The sequence below is a fragment of the Onychostruthus taczanowskii genome, unplaced genomic scaffold (assembly GCF_017590055.1).
Source record: "Onychostruthus taczanowskii isolate IOZ18803 unplaced genomic scaffold, ASM1759005v1 scaffold149, whole genome shotgun sequence".
NCBI lineage: Eukaryota > Metazoa > Chordata > Aves > Passeriformes > Passeridae > Onychostruthus > Onychostruthus taczanowskii.
Genome location: NW_024498674.1, coordinates 399,449 through 421,210, shown reverse-complemented (window position 1 = coordinate 421,210; position 21,762 = coordinate 399,449). Strand labels below are relative to the sequence as shown.

The 21,762-nt window shown below is 42.6% G+C and overlaps 1 protein-coding gene across 3 annotated transcripts; it reads left to right on the top strand.

The window, feature by feature from the left end:
- The first annotated feature begins 17,311 nt into the window (after positions 1-17,311).
- Positions 17,312-20,997, top strand: CKS2 (CDC28 protein kinase regulatory subunit 2). Of its 3 annotated transcripts, none has more exons than XM_041398460.1 (3): positions 17,312-17,883; positions 19,604-19,731; positions 20,568-20,997. In XM_041398460.1, the coding sequence occupies exons 1-3, from the start codon at positions 17,582-17,584 to the stop codon at positions 20,618-20,620; spliced, it is 483 nt and encodes a 160-aa protein (XP_041254394.1). In that variant the 5' UTR covers positions 17,312-17,581; the 3' UTR covers positions 20,621-20,997. The 3 variants fall into 3 exon arrangements, with proteins under 3 accessions (XP_041254394.1, XP_041254393.1, XP_041254395.1); XM_041398459.1 differs by having other exon boundaries at positions 17,312-17,895; XM_041398461.1 differs by lacking the exon at positions 17,312-17,883 and adding an exon at positions 18,633-18,813.
- Positions 20,998-21,762: the final 765 nt, after the last annotated feature.

Here is a 21,762-nt window from a genome sequence, read left to right as displayed (position 1 = left end):
GAAAGGATACCTGGAATGTACAGAAAGTCATGAGGAAGGTAAATGCACGTTTCAACCTATAGGCCAAAAAACAAACATATTCTTATTCACCCTTATGATGTGCACATACTCTTTAGCATACCATTGAGAGAAATTCACTGACATCTAAGAATGCAAGAAATTTATGCATATAATCAGTCTCAAATCATGAATCTTCTTTCAACACTAGGAAGAGTATGCTAATATTTCATACATGCACCAAAACTGGGACTTAATACTCTACTCAGTACTGCGTAGAACAGGAGAACACAGTATCTGCAGGAACAGAATTAAAGCTGTGTTTTCCCTGATTTTAAAAGGAGGAGGAAAATTTCATTCAAAAAGCCTTTTCTGTCCCTGGCAATTATTTGCACTGGGAAAGTACTAGACAGTTGCCTTCCCAACTAATAGGTCCTGAGAGTATGGTTGCATGTGTGATTGCACTGGAGCACTCCTGATTGAATGACTAAAGAGAACTTGACCTCCTCCCCACTCATATTTTCAAGCTGCAGAAAGAGGCATTCTCCAATTATAAACAGGGCAGATTGAGATGCAACAATTGAATGGTAAGGAACAATCAGACATAGATCTCACTCAGAGTGCCACAAATATGACATTCAACCATCTCAAAGAAACTATGTTCACACTTACCAGATGCTAACACATCCATTTCATTTAGTTTTGCCTTCTGCACAGTGAAAAATATTGTAATTTTGTAGTAATTACTGTCAAACTCACAGCTCTAATTATATTCTGCCATTTTAAAGTGCTTGCATATGCATTTAATGCTTCCAAAGATGTCACCCTAAATACTGACATTTTCTGTTCATTCACAGAAGATATACAGCATAATAGCCAATGCAACAGCACTTTCATGTAAAACAAATCACCAAGGAAAGTAAGGTTCAAGCAAACATTTCTGCATTTTAAAATCTGAGGTACACTTACGTATTTACATTTGCATTGTTGCAAAACACCCAGCTTCTTCCTTTGGATCTGCTTCATGCAGCAGGAAGAACTCTGACAGCACCAAAATGCATGTTGAAGAACTGCTGACTTTAAATTAAGCTTCAGGCTCTTATCTTCTATATTTTGGTCATCATAAAAGTGAGGCAAACACAAGGGCAAAAATAATTTGATACTCTTACTGTGCAAATTCTCCTGTACTTTGAATTGCCATAGTAGGTTCAACATTTGGTTGCTGGATTGTACAATCCATACTGCAATTTATACTCTTTAAAAACTTCATCTTGAACAACAGTTGGAGCAAAACACATCCTTATCCTGTAACAAGTTGAAACTGGAATATACAAAACATTCCCTACTGATAAAACCATATGTCTTCAACTAACATGTTGTATTTATAAAAGCTCAGTCACATGACTGACTTTTTTAAAAAAGCAACATATTTAAACATATTTAAAGCCTTACCACCTAACTTATCTCCTGGAAGATTCACAAAACTCACATTTTGTAAGGTACTCTGAAGGAGGGCAAAGTGCTATATTTTGGCAGTCATGAGGAATATGTGTTTCAGAAAATATGGATGAACTATGGATTTTTAAGCAACTCTATCAGTCTTCAACTGATCTGTCAGGAACCTTGCTACCACTTAATAGCATTCAGGAAGACCTTTTCCTTCTTGCATCCCACCACATTTTCAGGAAGGAGCTGACTGCATTGGCAAACTAGTCCTATGACAATGTTAAAACTGCCACATTCCTAATTCCTACCTTCAGTCCAGTGTCTCCATTTTAATTTTACCTTTTGAGAAAGCACAATATTGAACATCCTGAAGGTTAATTTTTTCCACTTTTCCAGATATTGGATTGAAGACTTAAATAAGGGGATATAGCTTCAAGTTAATTAAAGGCTGTCATTTGTTGTGGCTAATTTGTAGTAATTGGCTTTGGTTATGTACTGATTAGATAAATGAGAGCACATGTTTAACTAACAGATGATACACTACAGGACTGTTTCCTTTAATTTATCGTCAATCATATGGAACATTTTTTTATAACAGGTTTATTTTAGCATTATGCCATTCCAAAATTCTTCTCTCAAGTATTTTTTCTTGTGGTTCCATATGCTGATTGAAAAAATGTTAAAAGGTACCATGGTAACGCTTGCTATAAGACATACTGAAGAAAGTTTTCAGACTCCTCAGGCATAACTAAGACATTTAAAAATGCACAATAATGTCAGAAAAATACTCCAGAGATACTGTGCTAGTATCCAGAGATACTATTTTCAGATTTCATAGACTTGTTAATTATATATATATATTTTACATTAAGAAATTATAATACACAGAGAGTGGGAAAGGCGTCCCTATTGAAAAGAAATTTGGTATTTCACATATGCAACATATGTTGTGGTTTAACATACAATTCAAATGCTCTCCAAGTATGAACTGGCAATTTTGAAGTCTAAACTTCACTACATAGCATCCATCTACTGACATCAATGATCAATGTCACCAAAAAACAAATTATACACATACAGATTAATTTTGAGGGACAACAGGTTGAAAATTCAAAAGCACCCACTGGTTTTGTCTTTATGAGAGTCCACGTCTGTAATCAAAGACCTGGATGACCAGCTACACTGTTTAGTCTCCTCTTGTACCCTTAAAAATCAAACTAACCCTTATCTTCACTGGGGGCTCCCTTGCAGCAGCACAGATTAGTAGCTGATATCAAGGAGTGGAAAACAGCATGATCAAGCCAAAGCACTAATCCCATAGGCAGCCTTTCATCTCACAAGAAAAAGCACACATCTAAATCCATACTATGCTTGCACACTTCTGCCAGCTGGAGCCTACGGAGAAAGAACTCCATCTCAGGCAGGATAATGAGTCTGACTTCACACTTATTATTTAATTTTCTTTCAATTGCAAACCCATCCCACACATAATAGTAATATATAATAGTAATAACACAGCATATTTCCAATGGGCCTAATTTCAGATTTGTTTTGCATTATGCATATGTAAAAAATGGTAGAACTCACAACACAAAGCCTCTGAAATCCTTCTTCTTAAATGAAATGAAATGTTTCCTATCTGTCACGACACCAACTCCAAGCATAACACTGCCTACCCAAAGCAGAGTAATTTTTGTAAGCACACTGTGTAACACTGAGCCAAAAAAATAAGGTGACTTCATCTCAAGCAACAATTATTCAGTGTCCTGAAACATACCCCCCTTATTCCCACTTTTATTTCTTGCATTTTCCCAAAACATATTTTTAAGTCCAAAACCAAAGTACATTCTCAAAGCTGTATACATTTTATGGCTTCTTTAAAAAGTACTGTTCCAGATTTATAGCCTTACCCTACTGCAGTTGAAAACCAAGAGCAGTTACAACACCTAACCCAGTTCTTTCTGTACAGAGCTGCACGATTTGATAGTAAAGTTATACTCTACTAGAAAGATACATATACCAAAGACTTACCAATGATCTTAATAGATCAATTTATAAGGTACTTTATTTACCTTATGTGAGATAAATAAATAAGGTAATTATGAAGAGCCCGAAAGGGGAAGCTCTGACCAGTTTTTTATGAGTACACCAACTGTTGCAAATCACAGTTCAGTAAAAATGTGTCTGCCATTTCCACACCCACTGTCATTTCCACAGAAGACAAATTTATGACACATTTTGGCCAGTCCTTGCTCTGCGCCATACAGGAATGGAGAGCCCAGGATGCATTCTGGCAGGCACATCCCACGGGCACAGATATACACACAGTTCCACAGGGCATATTCAGTTGAAAATGTGAATCAAGTTTACACATCCCCACCCCTCCACCTGTCAAACGCTTGCACTACAGTGGTTATGTTACTAAGTACCTCATTCCAGAAGACATGTAAAGAGACAAATTAACAGTGGGTTTTTGTGTCTTCACAAATAATCAAGCTATTGTTTCCCACAGCCTTTAATGTTTCATCTAAAATTAAAATCAACATGGCCAACAACAACTGAAGGGTCTTTGGTTTGTTTGGGTTATTTTTTGGTTTTTGGGGTTTTTTTTAAATAGAGAATTCATGAAATGTGAACTACCAGCAGTATTTTGAGAACCAGTGCATCATATAACCTTTGTCCTGAGCCTGAAGCAAGAGTCATGAGGCTCTAGCTCTGTGCTGTGCCAGAAATGCAGGTGATTCCAGCATCACAAAAGGGAGGTTGAGTTGGAAAATAGGGTGGGGGAGAAGGGAAGTTGAAATCCCTCCAGCTCCCTCTCAAAGCTGGTAAAAAGTTCTTGCAGGGTTTGAATTTACAGTAAAACAAAAAAAAAAAAGGAGATATTACAGACAGGACAGTTCTAAGATACAGCTGGAAAAGGTTAGTGTCAGTGAAAAGCAAGGACCAGTGGCTCCCTATGGGAAGGAGTGCTGGGAGTCCAGTGTGGTGACACAGACAGCAGGTTTAGGGTCTTGGGCCAGTCGCAAGCATGCCTGTGACACAGAGGGAATGGCAGCTCAGGCAAGAGCAAGCTTAAAGCAGTTCTGGCAGGCCATTCTCCCCATGGTGCGCTCTGGGAGCCTCTTCCCACCACTGTCACCAGTGGGAAGGGGTCACCAGCAGCAGCACTGACTCAGCCACCACAGCCAAGTCCACCCAAAGGGAGGCACATTCCCATGACTCACAGACCACAATAAAAGCACCACTGTATACAGGAATGGTTTCCAAATATGCACTCAGTCCATACTTTGAACCTCTGATTACAAGATTATGCCCCAAAACAAAAGTTTTAAAAAATTATTTTCAAAAAAACGGTAGCCCTGAGGCCTAATATTTTGAGCCTGCACACCTCTCTTACAACAATGACAGGCTCCTGGGAGGAGCACCAGGGTGCAGGAGCTGCACTACCAGACTAAGCCAGCAGAAGCTTGCAGTTTGGTGTGCCCCAGCATGAGGGAAAGTACACAACATGCATCCAATTTTCAACAGTGAAATGAGATGTAAAAATAACTGAAAAATATTGTGAAATAAAACATGTGCTGAGATTCTATTATTTCCTTACATCTTAGTCCAACATCTGCTGACATGGCTAAAGATTTTCACTGATTTTAAGCAAGTTCATATGAATAGTTAAGAGGTGGGAAGTGAAAATCCCATTTTTAGCACATCTGCAAGATGGCAAAACAGGATATCCATGACAACACCACTAATATTCCACCAAAAACACAAAAAGGCATTAAGTTTTAATACCTGTAAAGCAAGATGAATCAGTTTGCCTATTTCTCTTCTGTGAATTGGCTGATTTTTTCCTTTTTTTTAAAAGGTAAGCCTACAAATGTATGCACGTAGTGACCTAATATTCAACTACAGCCAAGGAAGACTTCAGTCAAGGTTATTCTTAGGAAAACTTATAGTTTAGGGCAGAGGCAATCCATTCATTACATAAAGGGATACATCTGTAAAAACAGGAAAACATTTCAAACTAAGCATATTTCCAATATATGCCATGTTTAGAGGTGAAGTCATCTGAAAAAGGCTTGTTTCATATCAAATTTGTAGGATGGCCCCATGTACACATGTCCTGAATGAAACGCAGAAGTGAATTTGACAAATGTCTTTAGTCTGAGAAGGTAAGACAGATTCAGACAAAATGTATTTCCAGGTAGGATCTTCTTCCCATCTACCTTATAGCTGGTAAATTATTTTCTGTATAGCTACTGCATGATAATGTATAAGTGAAGACTTTAACTGATGGATGTTTTTCTTTACATGAATAATTAAAAGCTGATGGAGGGTGGAAGGAAGATGTGTTGAGAACTAAGAAACAAAAAATACTTAATATTTACTTAATATCAATATACTTAACTATGAATTATAAAAGAGGTTTACCTGCCAGGACAAAATCAAAATTTTGTGTATCCCCTGTAATAGATGACTTGTTAGTATCTAAAATAAAGGAAGAGGGGAGTGACGAGGAACACTCAAAGTGGACATATATAAGCAGGGAAAAAAAATATATAGAAGTAGTTTGCAAAATGCAAGATCCAAAATCATGGGAAAGAATTCCAACAGCTACTCAGTGCAAGGCAAATATTTTGAAATAGGTTGAAAATGATCACTGGAGAACAACAAATTATATGAGTTTCCTTAAAGTAAAGCAACATACTGAGTGAAATTCTGGTATAATATATTCCCACAGGAACAGAAGGAATAAGATAACCACAAATGACTGGCAAAATCACTTCAGGAACTGTGTACTTCATAGAGCACATGTATATCCCACAGAAAAGTGGTGAGTACTGCTGTGAACTTAAGGAAGCTGCACATAATAAATATAAATCATTTAGTTCCATTCATTGTATCAGTGATAGGACAACACAGTATATATCCAAGAAGGATACTTAAAACTCAAAGAGACAAAGGAAAGATTCAGGTTTGGGAAAATACAAAAATATTATTGTATGTAAGCAGAACTAATTGTTCCCAAAGTCTCTGAAACCTAAGTCATGTTTAACTCAAATTAAATAAAGGCTTGATTCAAAATGCCAGGAGAAACTGACACCAATTAAATGTGTTGCATTTGATCCCAGTTCTACCAGTGGTCCAAAAAGACCACAGTCTAGGCCTGACTCATCACTGAAGCTTTGGTGCCACACACAATGGAGAAGGGAAGGGAAAATTTGTCACGTGTAGGTGGCTCCTCAAAATGGGGAAACCCTGCTGTTTGACAGGAAGAAATGTTACATTTTTTATGGTAAGAGAGTGGGAACTCTGGTCCTTTATGTTCATTTTATGGCATCTACATCCTCCTGCCTTCCAAACCTTTGTAAATGTTCCCACACTGTGACAGAGGTAACAAGCATAAGAATTGCTATTCTTTGACATGAAAATGTAGATGTTCCCTATGCTTTATCTTCAAAAATTCTGTTATCATCTAGTCTTCTTCAAATGGGAGCACACCTATTAATACTGCCTTAACCAAAACCCACAAGTACCAGCTTTGAAATAAGCTTGTCATTTACCATAAGATCAGTGAGCCCTCCAGTGGCTATTTTAAACCTTAAATTGTAACAATAACCATAAGAAAAAATATTTGTATGTATACACTTTACTCAGATTACATTTGATTTCATTTGTATTCTGTCATCTTTTACCACTTTAACTAAACAACACTTAAGGAACTTTTATAATACTTCCAAACAGATGTATTTTCAGCTCACAAACACTTTCACTCCTGTGTATGCACAAAATTTATAAGTGATACATTTTAAACATTTGAGTAACTTCACAGAAGTCAATGAGCAATATTTATGTAAGAGAAGTGGGGAAATATCAATGCATTGTGCTCAAAATCAAAATCTTAGCCTATAATCCTGTAGGATATATACCCTGTCTCTTGGAACTACAAACATCTAGACCAATGAATAAACATTCACAGGCCTTTTCAGTGTAAAACCCAGCATGTTGCAGATTTAACATAAATTTAAAAAATACCTCTTCTCATAAAGGAACCTGTTCAGCCATGGAACTCCTTGCAACAAGATACTGTGGAGGGAAGACTTTTGGCCCAAAGATGACCTGAAAATTCATGAAGCAAAAATCCATATGGGCAACAAAATCCCTCAAGAAACTAGACTAAACTAGGAATATGTCATCACAATACTCTTCCAATTCTTACATTCTTCCATTACAGAAGGTAACCACTAGAGAAAGCTGCAAAAATAAGTTTGGCTGAAAGCATCTTTTTTGATACTGACAGCACTGACATAGCCATGTTTAAATAAAACCTTACTTAAAGTATTTAAACACTGTATGAAAAATATCCAGTAACTGAAGAACCCTCCACTACAGATTTTTTGCCCTTGATCCATTCTAAGACACTGTCATGTTGCACTCCGTGCAATATCCACAAAAAATCTGAGCAGGACTGTGCCTCAAGAATCTTCTTCTGCTTGATTCTCCAGTTATTATACAGTATCATCCTGAATGTGTTTTATGAGCATTGGTTGCTATGGAAATCATCTGCTAAATTCTGCATTATTGATTTTGTTTAACAGGGGAATTGAATCATAGAACCATTAAGGTTGGAAAAGACCTTCAAGATCATTGAGGCTGACCTTTGACAGAAGTTGATGTTGTCAACTAAACCACAGAACAAAGCACCATGTACAGTTTTTTCTCAAACTGCTCCAGGGTTGGTGACTTCACTACCTCCCTGAATTATGATTTTAAAAATTTAAGACTTTAGCTGAGAGTTAGAACCAATTCATACTGAAGTTATATATACCAATGATAAGTTAATGATTATTAGATGCGTAAGCTAATTGTTATATTATGAGCTTATTTATAGAAGGAAGCGCAGCAAGTGAACCATTATAGGAACATATTGAAACCAGTAGAACAATGCCCAGCACCTGGACTCTGTGTTAATCCATCATGAAGCAAAGGGCCTTGGATCGTGCCAGAGGGTCACAGAGACCTGACAAAGACCTTCCTGACTTCATCGCTGGGACCCCTGTCCCAACTGGAGACCACTAACCCAATTCAAAAGAAGAACTGTGCATGCATGAAGGACCAATAACCTCATTTTAATACAAAGCGGGAATGGGAGATGCTGGAGTCGTGCATATGTATTATTTTGGGAAATAAAAAGAAGGCAAAAATCCTTGTGTGGGACGGTCACGCATTTTGGGAATGACCCCCATGCCACTCGCTGGCATAATAAACATACCACTTTCTAACTTTAACTAGTTAGAGAGTTGTCCTGGTTGAGGGCAAATTTGGGAGAAAACCTCCAAAGGGGGCCCCTCCAGAAAGCAAACCCACACGGCCCCTCCCCTCAACCGGTTCGAGGAAGATTCCTTGGAGAGAAGTGGAAAGAACCTGTTTATTTAACAGGCAAAGCACCCCCAGCACACAGAATGAACAATACCAGATGACAATGTGGAGAGTTTTGTGCAGGAATGGCTTGATGAGAAAGGACATAGTCAAATTGGCCTGATAAAACTAGATGGGAAAGGAGGCTAATGATATCTTGAAGGATAGGGTGTCCTTCAGAAGGGGAAGTCTCGGTAAGACTGTATCAATAAGTTGCAGAATTAGGGACTGAGAGTTAGCTCTAAAACCGCAAAAATGCAGAAGAGACCTTAAGATGATGTAATGACGCAAATAACACATTAACCAATGATGAGCTACAGTTTTGCACTATGTATGAGCTAATTAAGTATTGTATTTAACCAAGTGTATGATTATCAATAAATTGAGAGTTTGCTGATGACCATCTGGTGTCGCCTCTCCCTTCTTCGACATGACAACACTCTTTCACTGCTCTGAAAAACATGGCAAACACAGAAAAGTCTCTCCTGGGGGTGGTCGCTCTCTTGTCAGTCCCTCTGGCACTGGGAATGTTGCGGCAGCAACAAAGCGCAAACTCTGTGTTTCCCAGGTCCCAGTCCTGAGCAGGCTTGAGTGGTTCTGAAAAAAGGGAAAGGAAAACAGTCCAGGGAAAATTTGGACTGCTTAAGTAAACTAACTAATGAGCAGAAGCAAAAAGCAAGAGCAAAGCAGGAGCAAAGCAGAAGCAAGAGCAATGCAAAAAGCCAAGCAAAAAGCACAAGCCGCACTATGTACTGCCCCATCTGTGTCCTGCCAGCTGTGGGGGAGTAGGCTGATAACTGATAACGAACCAAAACAAAACTCCTCTCCTTCAGAGCCAGTCTTGAAGGCACAGAACATAATATCCAGCAAAAACAGAACACACAACATCATAGCGTCACCCTAGGACAAGAGTCTTTGCCCGTGATTTTCAGTTTTAATGATTCATCCCTGGGCAGAGCATCCTAATGGCTCAATAGCCCTTTTCAAATTCTTAATGATGTCCAACCTGAACCTCACTTGGCACACGATGAGCCTATGTCCTCTTTTCCTGTCACTGGTTTCCTGGGAGAAGAGGCTGACCCTGAGATAGTCACACCTTCGTGTAAAGCAGTTCTAGAGAAGAATAAGGCCTTCCCTGAACCTTCAGGCTAAACAACCCCAGCTCCCTCAGCTGCTCCTCACAGGACTTGCGCTTCAGACCCTTCATTAGCTCCACTGCCCTTCCCTGAACATGCTCCAGCACTTCATGTCCTTCTTGCAGTGAGGGGCCCAGAACTGAACACACAATTTACGGTATAGCCTCACCAGCGCTGAGTTCAGGGGAACAATCATTGCCCTGGTCCTGCTGGTCACACTATTGCTGGCCATAGGCCAGGATGCCACTGCCCTCCTTGTCCACCTGGGCACAGCTGGCTCATGTTCAGCCACTGTCAACCAGCACCCCCCAGATCCTTTTCCACTGAGCTGCTTTCCAGCCACTCTGACTCCAGCCAGCAGCACTGCCTAGAGTTGTGACACAAGGACCCATCACTTCACCTCGCTGAACCTCATGGAACTGGCCTCTGCCTATCAATCCAGCCTGTCCAGATCTCTCTGCAGAGCCTTCCTATCCTCCAGAAGATCAACTCACCTGCCCACTTTGGTGTCATCTACAAACTTACCAAGGGTGCATTCAATCCCCTCATCCAGATAATTGATGTTAAATAGGAGATGCACCAATACTGAAACCTGGGGTACCCCACTAAGTGGCAGGCCACCAGCTGGGTGTTACTCCATTCACCACCACTCTCTAGGTTCAGTCTTTGCTTTAACTCAGCAAACAGAGACCTCGTCCAAGCCATGGGCTGCCAGATTCTCCTGGAGAATGCTCTGGCAGACAGTATCAAAGGCTTTGCTGAAGCCCAGGTAGACAACATCCAGAGCCTTTCTCTCATCCACTGGGCAGGTCACCTGGTCATAAAAGGAGATGAGATTGGTCAAGCAAGACTTTCCTTTCCTAAATGCACACTGAGTGGGCCCAATCCCCTAGCTGTCTATGTGCTGTGGGATGGCACTCAAGATAATCTGTTTCATAACCTTCCTTGGCCTGTATTCCCTGGATCCTCCTTCCAACCCTTCCTGTAGAAGGGCATCACACTGACCAGCCTCCAGTTGTGTGGGACCCCCCTGGTTAACCAGGACTGAAGATGAATGATGGTGAGCGGCTTGGTGAGCTCTTCCTGCCTTCCCTCAGTACTTGGAGAATCCCATCCAGTCCCATGCACCTGTGAGTGTCCAAGGGGCACAGCAGGTCATTAACTGCTTCCTCCTGGACTGCACGGGGTCTAATCTGCTCCCCATCCCTGTCTGCCAGCTCAGGGGGCTGGCTGCCCTGAGGATAACTGGGCTTTCTGTTAATAATGAGACCAAGATGGCATCAAGCAACCCAGCCTTTTCCTCATCCTTGGTGACAACTTTTTCCCCCATATCAAATAAATGATGAAGATTTTCCTTGGGTCTCTTTTAGTTTTTTAATGTATTTATAAGAACAGTTTTTATTATCTTTCACAGCACTGGCCAGAATGAGTTTTAGATGAGGTTTTGCCTTTCTAATTTTCTTTCTACATGACCTAACAACATTGCTGTACTCTCTCTGAGTTGCCTGCCCCATCTTCCAAAGGATATAAAATCTCTTTTATTCCATGAGTTCCAGTGGAAGTTTCTTTTTCAGTCGGGCTGATCTTCTCTGCAAGCTTACTTTTAGCAAATAGGGATGGCCTGCTCCTGCACCTTTATGACTTCCTTCTTAATGCATGTCCAGCCTTCCTGAAACCCTTTGTTTTTAAGGGCAGTTTCCTGAGGGACTCTCTGAAGCAGTGTCCTGAACAGGCCGAAGTCTGCCCTCTGGAAGTCCAAGGTAGAGGTTCTGTTGATCCCTTCTTTACTTCACCAAGAACAGAGAAACTCTGTCATTCCATGGTCACTGTGCCCAAGATGGTCCCTGACCACCACATGTCCCACAGCCCTTCTCTGTTTGTGAACAGCAGGTTGGGCAGGGCATGCCCTGGTAGGCTCCCTTATAAGCTGTGTCTGGAATTTACCTTCCACACACTGCAGGAACCTCCTAGACTGTCTCCTCTCCACTGCTGCGTTTCCAGCAGACATTTGGCAAGTTAAAGTCTCCCACAAGAGCAAGGGCCAGTGATCATGAAACATCCACTGATAGAATATTTCACTTCATCCTGGCTGGGTGGTCTGTGACAGACTCCCAGCAGGATCTCTGACATGTTGGCCATCCCTCTGACTGTAACCCACAGGCACCCAGCCTTATCCCCACTGTCCCTGAGCCCTGTGCAGCCAAACCCTCCCCAGTGTACAGAGCCACCCCACAGCCCCTCCTTCCTTACCTGTCCCTTCTGAGGAGCTTGTCGCCATCCACTGCAGCACTCCAGTCATCCCACCACATTCCCATGGTGATAACCACGTCACAGCTTCCTGCTGCCAATGGCTTCCATGGTTTGTTACCCATGCTGGGTGCATTGGTGCAGGTGCACTTCAGCTGGGCTGTCCATGTCACCTGACACAGGTGTGTCACCCCAGGTTCATCCGTGTCACTTTTTAGATCTAAGCTGTAGTCTTTTTGAGTAGATTCTGATCACTACTTCCACAAGAAAATCCATAAAAGCAGAATGAGATAATTAAATCTCAGTGAAATTACACAGATCAACGTTAGCCTCCAACCTCTGCAATGATCTGAATGGATCACAGACATTCTGTATTTCTATACTCATCCTGCAAGCTGGGCACTTCTATGACTTGGGAATAATTTATTCAATAACCTATTCAAGAACACCTTCAAAATGCAATTCTTGAACCAGCACAGGAATGGGATGGAGCATGCATCAAAACTGGCTCTGTTTTTCAAGGGAGTTTATCCTGTCTCAGGGGACAACCCTCAGCAATTCAACTGGATTATTTTCAACATTTACTTTGTTTGAATCACAGTCAGCTAGACCATCAAACCATAGCATCATTCTTTAGTCTCTCCACAATTTTGTGCAAACCAAAACAAAACAAAAATAATCCATCTTCTGCATCTACTAAAGGAATATTAATTAGCACACAACTAAACACTTATGATAAAGTCCTTCAAATTAAGTAAGGTAATAAATTCAAATTTAACTATCTAAATTGAGGTAAATTCTGAAGATCAAACTTCAGAGACAAATACTGTTAAAATTACACATACAAGCAGTCTGAGAGTGCTTTGGGGAGAACTAGTGTTGCTGAATACTAGGCAAACACTATATAAAGCCAGCAAATAAATAAAAAATAGAAAGTTACCTTACTGAATATAAAAATTAAATGAGACGTGTTTTCTATTGACTCATGGTTTGTGGCTCTGCAATCTCAGAAGGCATGTATGCCAAATGCTGAAAGATACTTTCCCCTAAAGCATTTATGCAAAGCTTTTTGTCCCATGTAGATTCTCTAATAAGGTGCTATTGTAACATCATCCCCCATCAGAGTTCTTCTGCTCTATTTACTTGCCTGTTATCATGAAACTTGCAATAATTTATCAGCATTTGTCTTAAGTTTGAGCCAATAGGTTCAAAAGTTAGTTGAGGTTTAAAACTGATGAGAAGTACAATTGTGTACGCCTTGCTTCCATAAGAAACATTGAAAATATAAAATTACAGATAACAGTTTATCTATATGTGCTATGAATGTGATTCACATTCAAATTACTCAAAAGTTATTAATTGTGTATATGATTATGACTCATGAAGGAGTACAAAAGGTTCCTTGATTCTGATCTTGCTGTTCTATTCAGAAAAATACTTTCAAGCACCTGACATTAGTGTTTTATAAGGACAGGTTTGAAAACTGAAGCACAGTAAAAGTACATAAAACTTTACTTTTTTAAAATATCTCACAGAACTAAGCAAGAAAATCTCCTGAGACTTTTAATCAGAGACTGCTATGCACAGCACAGATGGGAAATTTTTCATCTCCCCCTTCTGACAAAAAGCACAGAAAATATTTTCATATATCATAACTTACATCCTGACCTCTCTATATGCAATAGTTAACGTGCACCTGGGCCCTTCATTGTAACAGTTTTATCATTTCCCACATATCTCTGTGGATGGCCTTAGCACAAGCAAACAGGTTACACAGAGGATTTAAACCTGCTCCTGTCTAGAGACACAAAATCATCCCCCACAATGAAGTTCATGGTCCACCTTTAGCTCTGGAGAGCCTCTATGCTGACTACAGTCATGCTGTTCACATACAGAGTGCAGAATACCAGTGCTCCATTGTATATGTGCTTGTGTTACAGCTACAGGAGAGAGGGATGCTCAAGAATACTCTCTTAGTGTTCTGCCATTTTATATCTTGTGTTTCAACATCAATGTAATCACAGCTGCTACCCTAATCAGACAGGTCTCTGAGCAAGAGCTTGTATTCCAGTTGCACAGCTCGCTCACATTTCTCCTAACAAACCTATACCCCTAAGGCTATGTGGAATACTTTTTAGCCTGTGCTATGGCAAACTTCTTTCATAAATGCTTTAATACACACCTTCAAAATGCTGAGGCAAAAGTGTATAACAAAGTTTCTCGGCAGCTTTTCTCTTTAGTAAGTACGGGTATTTGTGGTCTCACTCACTTCTGACCTGGTTCAGAATCTTTGGACTGAGGATTCAATTCACCACTTTATAATCTTAATTCCAGAAACTAACTTCTTGGAATATGAAATACTTACAATTAAAAGGTCATTCTAGAGCACAGGAGAGAAAAAAATTACTTTTGTTCTACACTCTGTATTTGCAAAACTTACAGTGGGAAAGCATAACGGACACAACCACAGAAAGCAGGCCTCAAAGAAAGCACTGATCAGAGACAGGATCGGTTTGACCTAAAACATTATTGCAGAAAGCACTTTTTTTCGGAAATGTTCTAAGACATTTAAATTATGTACTGCTAGGAAATGTTTCCTTAGGTCTAGACAAAGCTGCCTCGACAAAGTTCAAGCACTTTTGTTCTCTCCAAACTGTACAGAACAGCTTATTTCCTTCTTTGCAATGTGACTGACACAGCCCTTTTGAGTAGCAGTATCCTGTAGACAATGAAGAGCCTGTTTCACACAGCGTGTCTGAGGCTGGACCTCTGGAGGTCATGTGGCCTGACATCCCTGCTCAAGCAGGGTCACCTACAGCCCATTGCCCAGAATCATGTCCAGGTGGCTTTGGAAGGTCTTCAAAGTTAGAGACTCCAGCAGCTCTCTGCCAGTGTCCCATCTGCCTCACAGTAAAAAAGGCTTCCTGATGTTCATAAGGAACATCCCATGTTTCAGTTTGTGCACACTGCCTCTGATCCTCTCACTGGGAACCACTGCAATGAGCCTGGTTCTGGTCTTTGCATCCTGCCTTCAGGTTTTCACACACAGGTTTTCATTTTTGTAGCCCTTTGTCAGAACCCAGGACATCTCTCTGAGTGCCCTGGATGGCTCAAAATCCTGGCAGGGGCTCAGAGACCCTGGCAGGAAGCCAAAGACACTTGGGAATTCGATCTCAACCCACAGAGCAAATTACCAACTTTATATGAAGAATTACAAGTCACAAAAGATTAACTAGCATAGCAGTAGTTATCACAAGGTGAAAGGTGGAATTTTGAAGAATTTTACTACGGGGATCTAGGGAACAAGATGGAAGAATTTGGGCATTGTCCTGTCCTTCTTCCTAGCCTCCATCTTCTTGGTGATGCTAGCATTTTTAGATTGATTTAGAGTAGAAAGTCACTGTCTAACATAAGTGATAAGTATTAGAACATAACTGTAAATATCGAATACGTAGTTTATAGTATAAAAAAACAACACCAGCCCGGGGACGGCAGTGTGCCTCAGAACAACCTGCTGAACAGACCTTGGCAAGCCAAACAAAAATTTTTTTAGATAAGAAATAATAAACAACCTTGAGAACGCGAGCCAAAGACTTCTGACTCCTTCTTCGACAGCTGGGTTGGAGAAAAGAGACTTTCAACACTCCTCAGGGTCACCTTGGCCAGAAAAGTTCCCAAAAGCCCTTCACTAAACTCTCTCTAGCAGCTCCATCTTTCTCTTGCTCCAGAAGAGGCCTCACTTGGGCTCTCTGGAGGGGCGGGACGACCTCCCTCAACCTACTGGCAACACTCATCCTACAGCAACCCAGGGCACGACTAGCCATCCTTACTGGAAGGACACAGCGCTGGGCCAGATTCAGCTCAGTGTTCATCAGAATTCCCAAGTCCTTTTCCGAAAAACACATCTCCAGTTGGGGAGTTCCCACCACATGCCTGTGGTTGCTTCGCCACAGGGGCAGGACTTTGCTCTTCACCTTGTTCCACCTGTTCCCCTCAACTTCGTGAAGTTCCTCTCAGCCTGTTTCTGCAGTTCCTTAACCTGGCAGCACAACCCTGTGGTTTCTCAGCTACTCATCCCAGCTAGGTGTCACCTGCAAACTTGCCAGGAGTACACTCTGCCCCACTGTGCAGGTCATTAATGAAGATGTTAAAAAGGCTCAGGCTCAGGTTTTGACCCCTGGGACATTTATTGGCCTCCAACTAGACTTGTGCCATGTGTCACCATCCTCTGGGCCTGGCCATTCACCTGAGGTCATTGTCTGCACACCCAGTCTGCACATGAACTGCTTCTCTTTCAAGGTAGAGCCTGGAGCCAAAAGCCTTGCTGAAGTCTGCAAAAACAATGTCTGCTCTCTCCCTCACTCTTTAACAGGTTGGTCAAGAGTAGGATGTCCCCTTTCACTTCTGAACAAACTCAAGGGAGAAAGGCTTACACACAGCCTTACATAAAGATCAATTTTCTCTGACGTTCAGTATGCATAAGAAAAGCAGAAAGCTTATAAAAGAGGACACAGAGAGGAAATGTCCTTCATGCACCCCATGGTGGTTTAATCTTTTTTCTTCATTATTACACAATGATATTCCTAACAGAAATAATTTGTATATTCTGTCTCAGGAATAGAAAAATAACAGTTGCACTGCCTGAAATCACACTAAAAAACTCCAAACCTCTCTATTTGGAACAACCTAACCAAAACTTAAGAAAACTTGCAGGTGGTTTGTACTTTTACAATTACACTGAAATATATATTCCTTTGTTACATGAATTTCACACTTAGCTACACCAGCTCAAAACACGGACTTCATTTTGCCTGTAAATGACCTGTGCCCAACAAGCTCTAATATGTAAATCAATAGAAAGATAATCAAATATTAATAGTCATAATCTTAATAGTCAAATTTAGAAAAAGATATTACTGCTAGATTATGAGAAGCACTTGTTTTAATGGTTGCATGGTGTGAGACCACTTAAACTTTTTTTTGTGTAAGGCAAGCTGCAGTGCCAGTAGAAACAATGCTACTAAAAAAATCATACCTATTACCCACGCATGTATATCAGCAGTCATGCATCACATGGATTTGGTTGGTTTTTTTCCTCCATCAGCACTGTTTTCAGACAGATGCATTACATAACCACAGACAGTACCCACGTTTCTGGCAGCAGCAAGGAAGGAAAAACTTCTTTAAAGACTGATCTCCTTTTCTCTGCAGAGGCCCAGCAAGGAGAGGAGCACACCACAAGCAGGGGGCACGGAGCATGAGAGGACGTTTAGACATCGATAAACTATTTACTGCAAGGGCGTTTAGCACTGAACAGGCTGCCCGGGCCGGCCTGGATGCCCCATCCCGGGGCGTGTTCACGGCCAGGTGAGATGGAGCTGAGCAGCCTGACCTGGAAAAAGGTGTCCCTATCCGCGGTGGGTGGTTGGAACTGCGAGATCTTTCAGGCCCCTTCCAACCACTCTCTGGTTCCACGATTCTATGAAAGCAACCGTGAGATCGCTCTTCCTGGCCACGTTCCCACCGTGCTTATCCCAAACCAGAGGGCAGAAACAGCACGCTTATCGGGGGAGTTGCAGCACCTCTCAGCAAACCCCGGCAGCCGGCTATGCACGTACTCCCAGGGAAGCATTCCAAGGTTTGTTTCTCGGTAAGGATGTTTGCAAACTGAAATGCCGTCCGCAGTTCCTACCCTGCTCTGGGCACACCTACACCGCGTTTTATCTGCTTTCACCCTGAGCAAATACGACCGTGGCGTCCTGGGGTGCGGCCTTTCCTGACAGCTGCACCCCAGGACGCCACAGCAGCTACCCGGCAGCCAGGGGACAGCACCATTTTAGACTGAACACGACGCTCCGTTAAAAGGACGAAGGCATCACTCTTTCGCTACCCTGAAATAAGCAGGCCCCCTGAACATCAGGGACTGGACTGAGCAGAGCCCAGCCAAGTCGGGCCGGGCCGGGCCGTGCCGAGTGGAACAGAGCAAAGCAATTGCGCTGAGACACAGGCCGAGCTGCGCATGCCTGACCCGCGTGCCGCAGCCGCAGCCGCAGCCCGGCCACCCGGCCGCCCCGCCGTAGGCTGAAGGGCCCGCACCCGCTCCGGCCGCCCCGCCGTAGGCTGAAGGGCCCGCACCCGCCCCGGCCGCCGCTAGCCAATCAGCCGCGCCCGCGCCCCTTCCCCCCCGCTAGCCCCGCCTCCCAGCTTCGTGCCCGCGCCGCCGCTCTGTGCGGCCGCCACCGCCCGTTACGTAACGCTCCCCCGCCCGCCGCGGCCGCCGAGGATTGGTTAGGAGCGGCGAGCGTGCGAGTCACGCGGCAGCGGGCTCGGGTGAGGCGCGGCGGCGCGGCACGCGATTGGCCGGCACAGGCGAGAGCCAATGGGAGACGAGCCGCTGGATTCAAACGGTGCGGGGCGCGGAAGGGGGCAGTTAGTGCGCGAGGCGTTCCTGAGGGCGAAACCAGAGGCTGCTGTTAGTGCCGCTGCTCCAGCCTGTGTTACCGTCCGCCATGGCCCACAAGCAGATCTACTATTCCGATAAGTACTCTGACGAGCAGTACGAGTACCGGTAAGAAGCTGTAGGAGAGTGCGGGAGGGCCAGCTGGAGGGATTAGGAAGAGCTGTTCCATAGGAGGGTAGCTCGGCCAGCCGCCTCGGTTGAGGTGTGTGGGCCGCTCTCAGAGAATGAGGCGGCTCCGCCGGGAGAATGGAGCCAGAGAGAGCGCAAGGCCAGAGGGAAGGGGCTGTGCTGAGCCTCTCCATGGAGGGTTTCCGCGTGGCGGGACGAAGGGTATCAGTGACCGAATGCTGCTACCGGTTGGCGTAGATTGCTTGGCGAGCGGCCAGCACAAGCCCTGGCCACAGGGTGATGGCGGAGAGGCGGTACCCGCTGCGCTAGCTCCAGGGAAGGGATTGTGGCAGAGATTGCGGCAGCGTCGTCCCCTGCCGACGGGGAACTGTTTAATTCTAGACTTACTTGAAAGCGGTATTACAAATACTTTAGAAGTCCAAAGTTCTTATTTTTCAAGTAGCTGATATATCAGCCTGTTGCCAGGGGTGCACGCTTTTCTGAGTGTATAGTCATTGGAGTCTGAGGGGGTCTAAATCTGAACTAGAAGACAATTTGGCTCCCAGTATGCAGTTGCTTTACAGATGTAAGGTTTAATAGTCGTAAGTGATTTTAAACTGGGTTCTGGGACGGGTTTCATAATCAAATTCATGTCAAGATTCAGTACTCTTGTTTTCTTTATAGGCCAAGTGAGTATTCATAACGTGGTAACTGCCTTTCAGTGCAGATCTGTTCTAATTTTCTAGTGTGCAGTATTTTGTGTGTGTGTTTAATAATTAAACCTCTACAGACATGTGATGCTGCCACGAGAACTTTCAAAACAAGTGCCAAAATCTCATCTGATGTCTGAAGAAGAGTGGAGACGACTTGGTGTTCAGCAGAGTCTTGGCTGGGTTCACTATATGATTCATGAGCCAGGTGAGCACATCTGAACAGAATTAGATAAACGAAAAAGTCAAATATCAGACTGGAGATTGTTCGTGCCTGTGCCCACAGAAACAGGCTTTTTGTGAGCTCTTAAATAACATGAGTGTGCAGTGACTGAACCAAAGTTAATATAGCGCATATCTTTAAGTCATAAAGCTAGCACACCTCACGAAAAATCAGTATTTCAGTTAATGGGGTGTGAAGCCCTAAGACCCTTACTAACTAGGATGTTGGTATTGTGGCAACAGCCATTCCAGGTTTGTACCATTGACAATTCTGACTAAAAAGTAACAGGTTGATTGATAAATTGTAGCAGCATGAAGTTCCAAGTTTCTGAAGAATCAGGTGAAGAAATTAGCATATCCTTCCAGTGTTTCCCTTATTTGGGCACCTTTGATATTTTAGACTTTTTTGAAGGCATTCAAAATTAAGAAGATTGTTAACAATGTAAGCTGGCTGTATTAGCCAAGGTGGATTTTGTTGGTGTTTGATATGTGCCTAACAGACAGTATCAGCAGTTTGTTAGTCTAAGTTAGTGTTTATGAAATAGCCTAATGTAAAGAGGCATTATAAAATATTCTGTTTTCCCAGCACTTCCCTCCTGTAAGGATCTTAAATTTATGATACTGCCAGCATTGGGTATAAAAATGAAAACTTGACTGTTGTAAGAGTACCGCATACTTGGTTTGTTAATATTACCCCTGGGGCCATACTTAGGCTTTTAATTATTTATTTGAAACTAAGCCTCGACTATTGCTCAAGATTAAAGAAATCCCTTTAATCACGATTTGGACAAACTGACACTTTGTTCAATTTTCTTTCTGCAGAACCACACATTCTGCTCTTCAGAAGACCGCTTCCAAAGGATGAGCAGAAATAAGCCACGGCCTTTTGAATCTTCTGGAACTATGTATATGAGTGTATATATGTTGGTAGTATTCAGTGAATACTTTAAATTTACAAAACATACATCCAAACCTGTGCATGAGCTGTATTATTCACAGCAACAAAGCTCAGTCAAATGCAATTCCAAGCAGGCTGCTATGATGTTCAAAGAGTTATGATTTTATCTTTTACTGTTAATGTAAGTGCCTCTCTGACTTAAATTGTGTTGTGTTGCATGTTCCGATGAGCTCATCCCTTGTTAGTGTTCTATAAGTTTTGCACTCAAATTTTCTGCTGTAGTTCAAATGCAGTAGTTCAATTGTTTAGTAGTAAGTAGGCTTAAGAAATAAACTGTTTAAATGCTTTATGAAACCTAAGTGTCTGGAGTTGTGATTTTATGGACAAAACATATTCATTGTCTAATATTTTTTAAGAGTGCCTACTTCAAAAAACAAAACTCATTTGATGAACCTGGTAGTACTTGGTATAAACTTAGGGTTGAGTAGTACTCAGTATCTGAAGAGCTTTTTAGGCTTCTTTGTTCAGCTTTGCCAATACCAGTTAATTTTTACTCTGGGGTTTTAGCCTGCTCTTCCTGTCCTGCATCCAAATTGTCACTGTGGCTTTGTGGGAGGTGGTTCTGTATATTGAGTAGCTCTTCAGAATAACAGGTTCATTTCAAAGGCAAATTGCATTACGGTTGTGCACAATTTGGAAGGCCAACAAAAGCCGGGTTAAGTATGTGCTCTGCCTGTGTAATGTGGGCTCTCATGGACACAGACCAAGTAAGTAACCTGGAAAGTTTGGTGAGGAAAAGAACCCTTGTCTTTTCTCCAAAAGCTGCCAGAGATGTCTCACGTGCTGGTCTGTACCAGACTGGTCAGAGCAGGACTGTCCCAGTCTGAAGCAAGCACCTTCACTGAGAATTTTTCTGAGCTCTGCTGCTTAAGTCATGCTTAAGGCATGCCAGCCTTTATTCCGTGCCGTCCTTTCCCCTGTGGCAGAGGATCGGCCGCAGCTGTGGGCAGGGCGGCTCAGCCGAGCCCCGGCCGGTACCGCCGCCGCTCCCGCCCGCACCGTGCCCGCTGGGTCGCGCCGGGAGCGGCCGCGCGCACACGGCGCCGGCAGCGCGGGCGG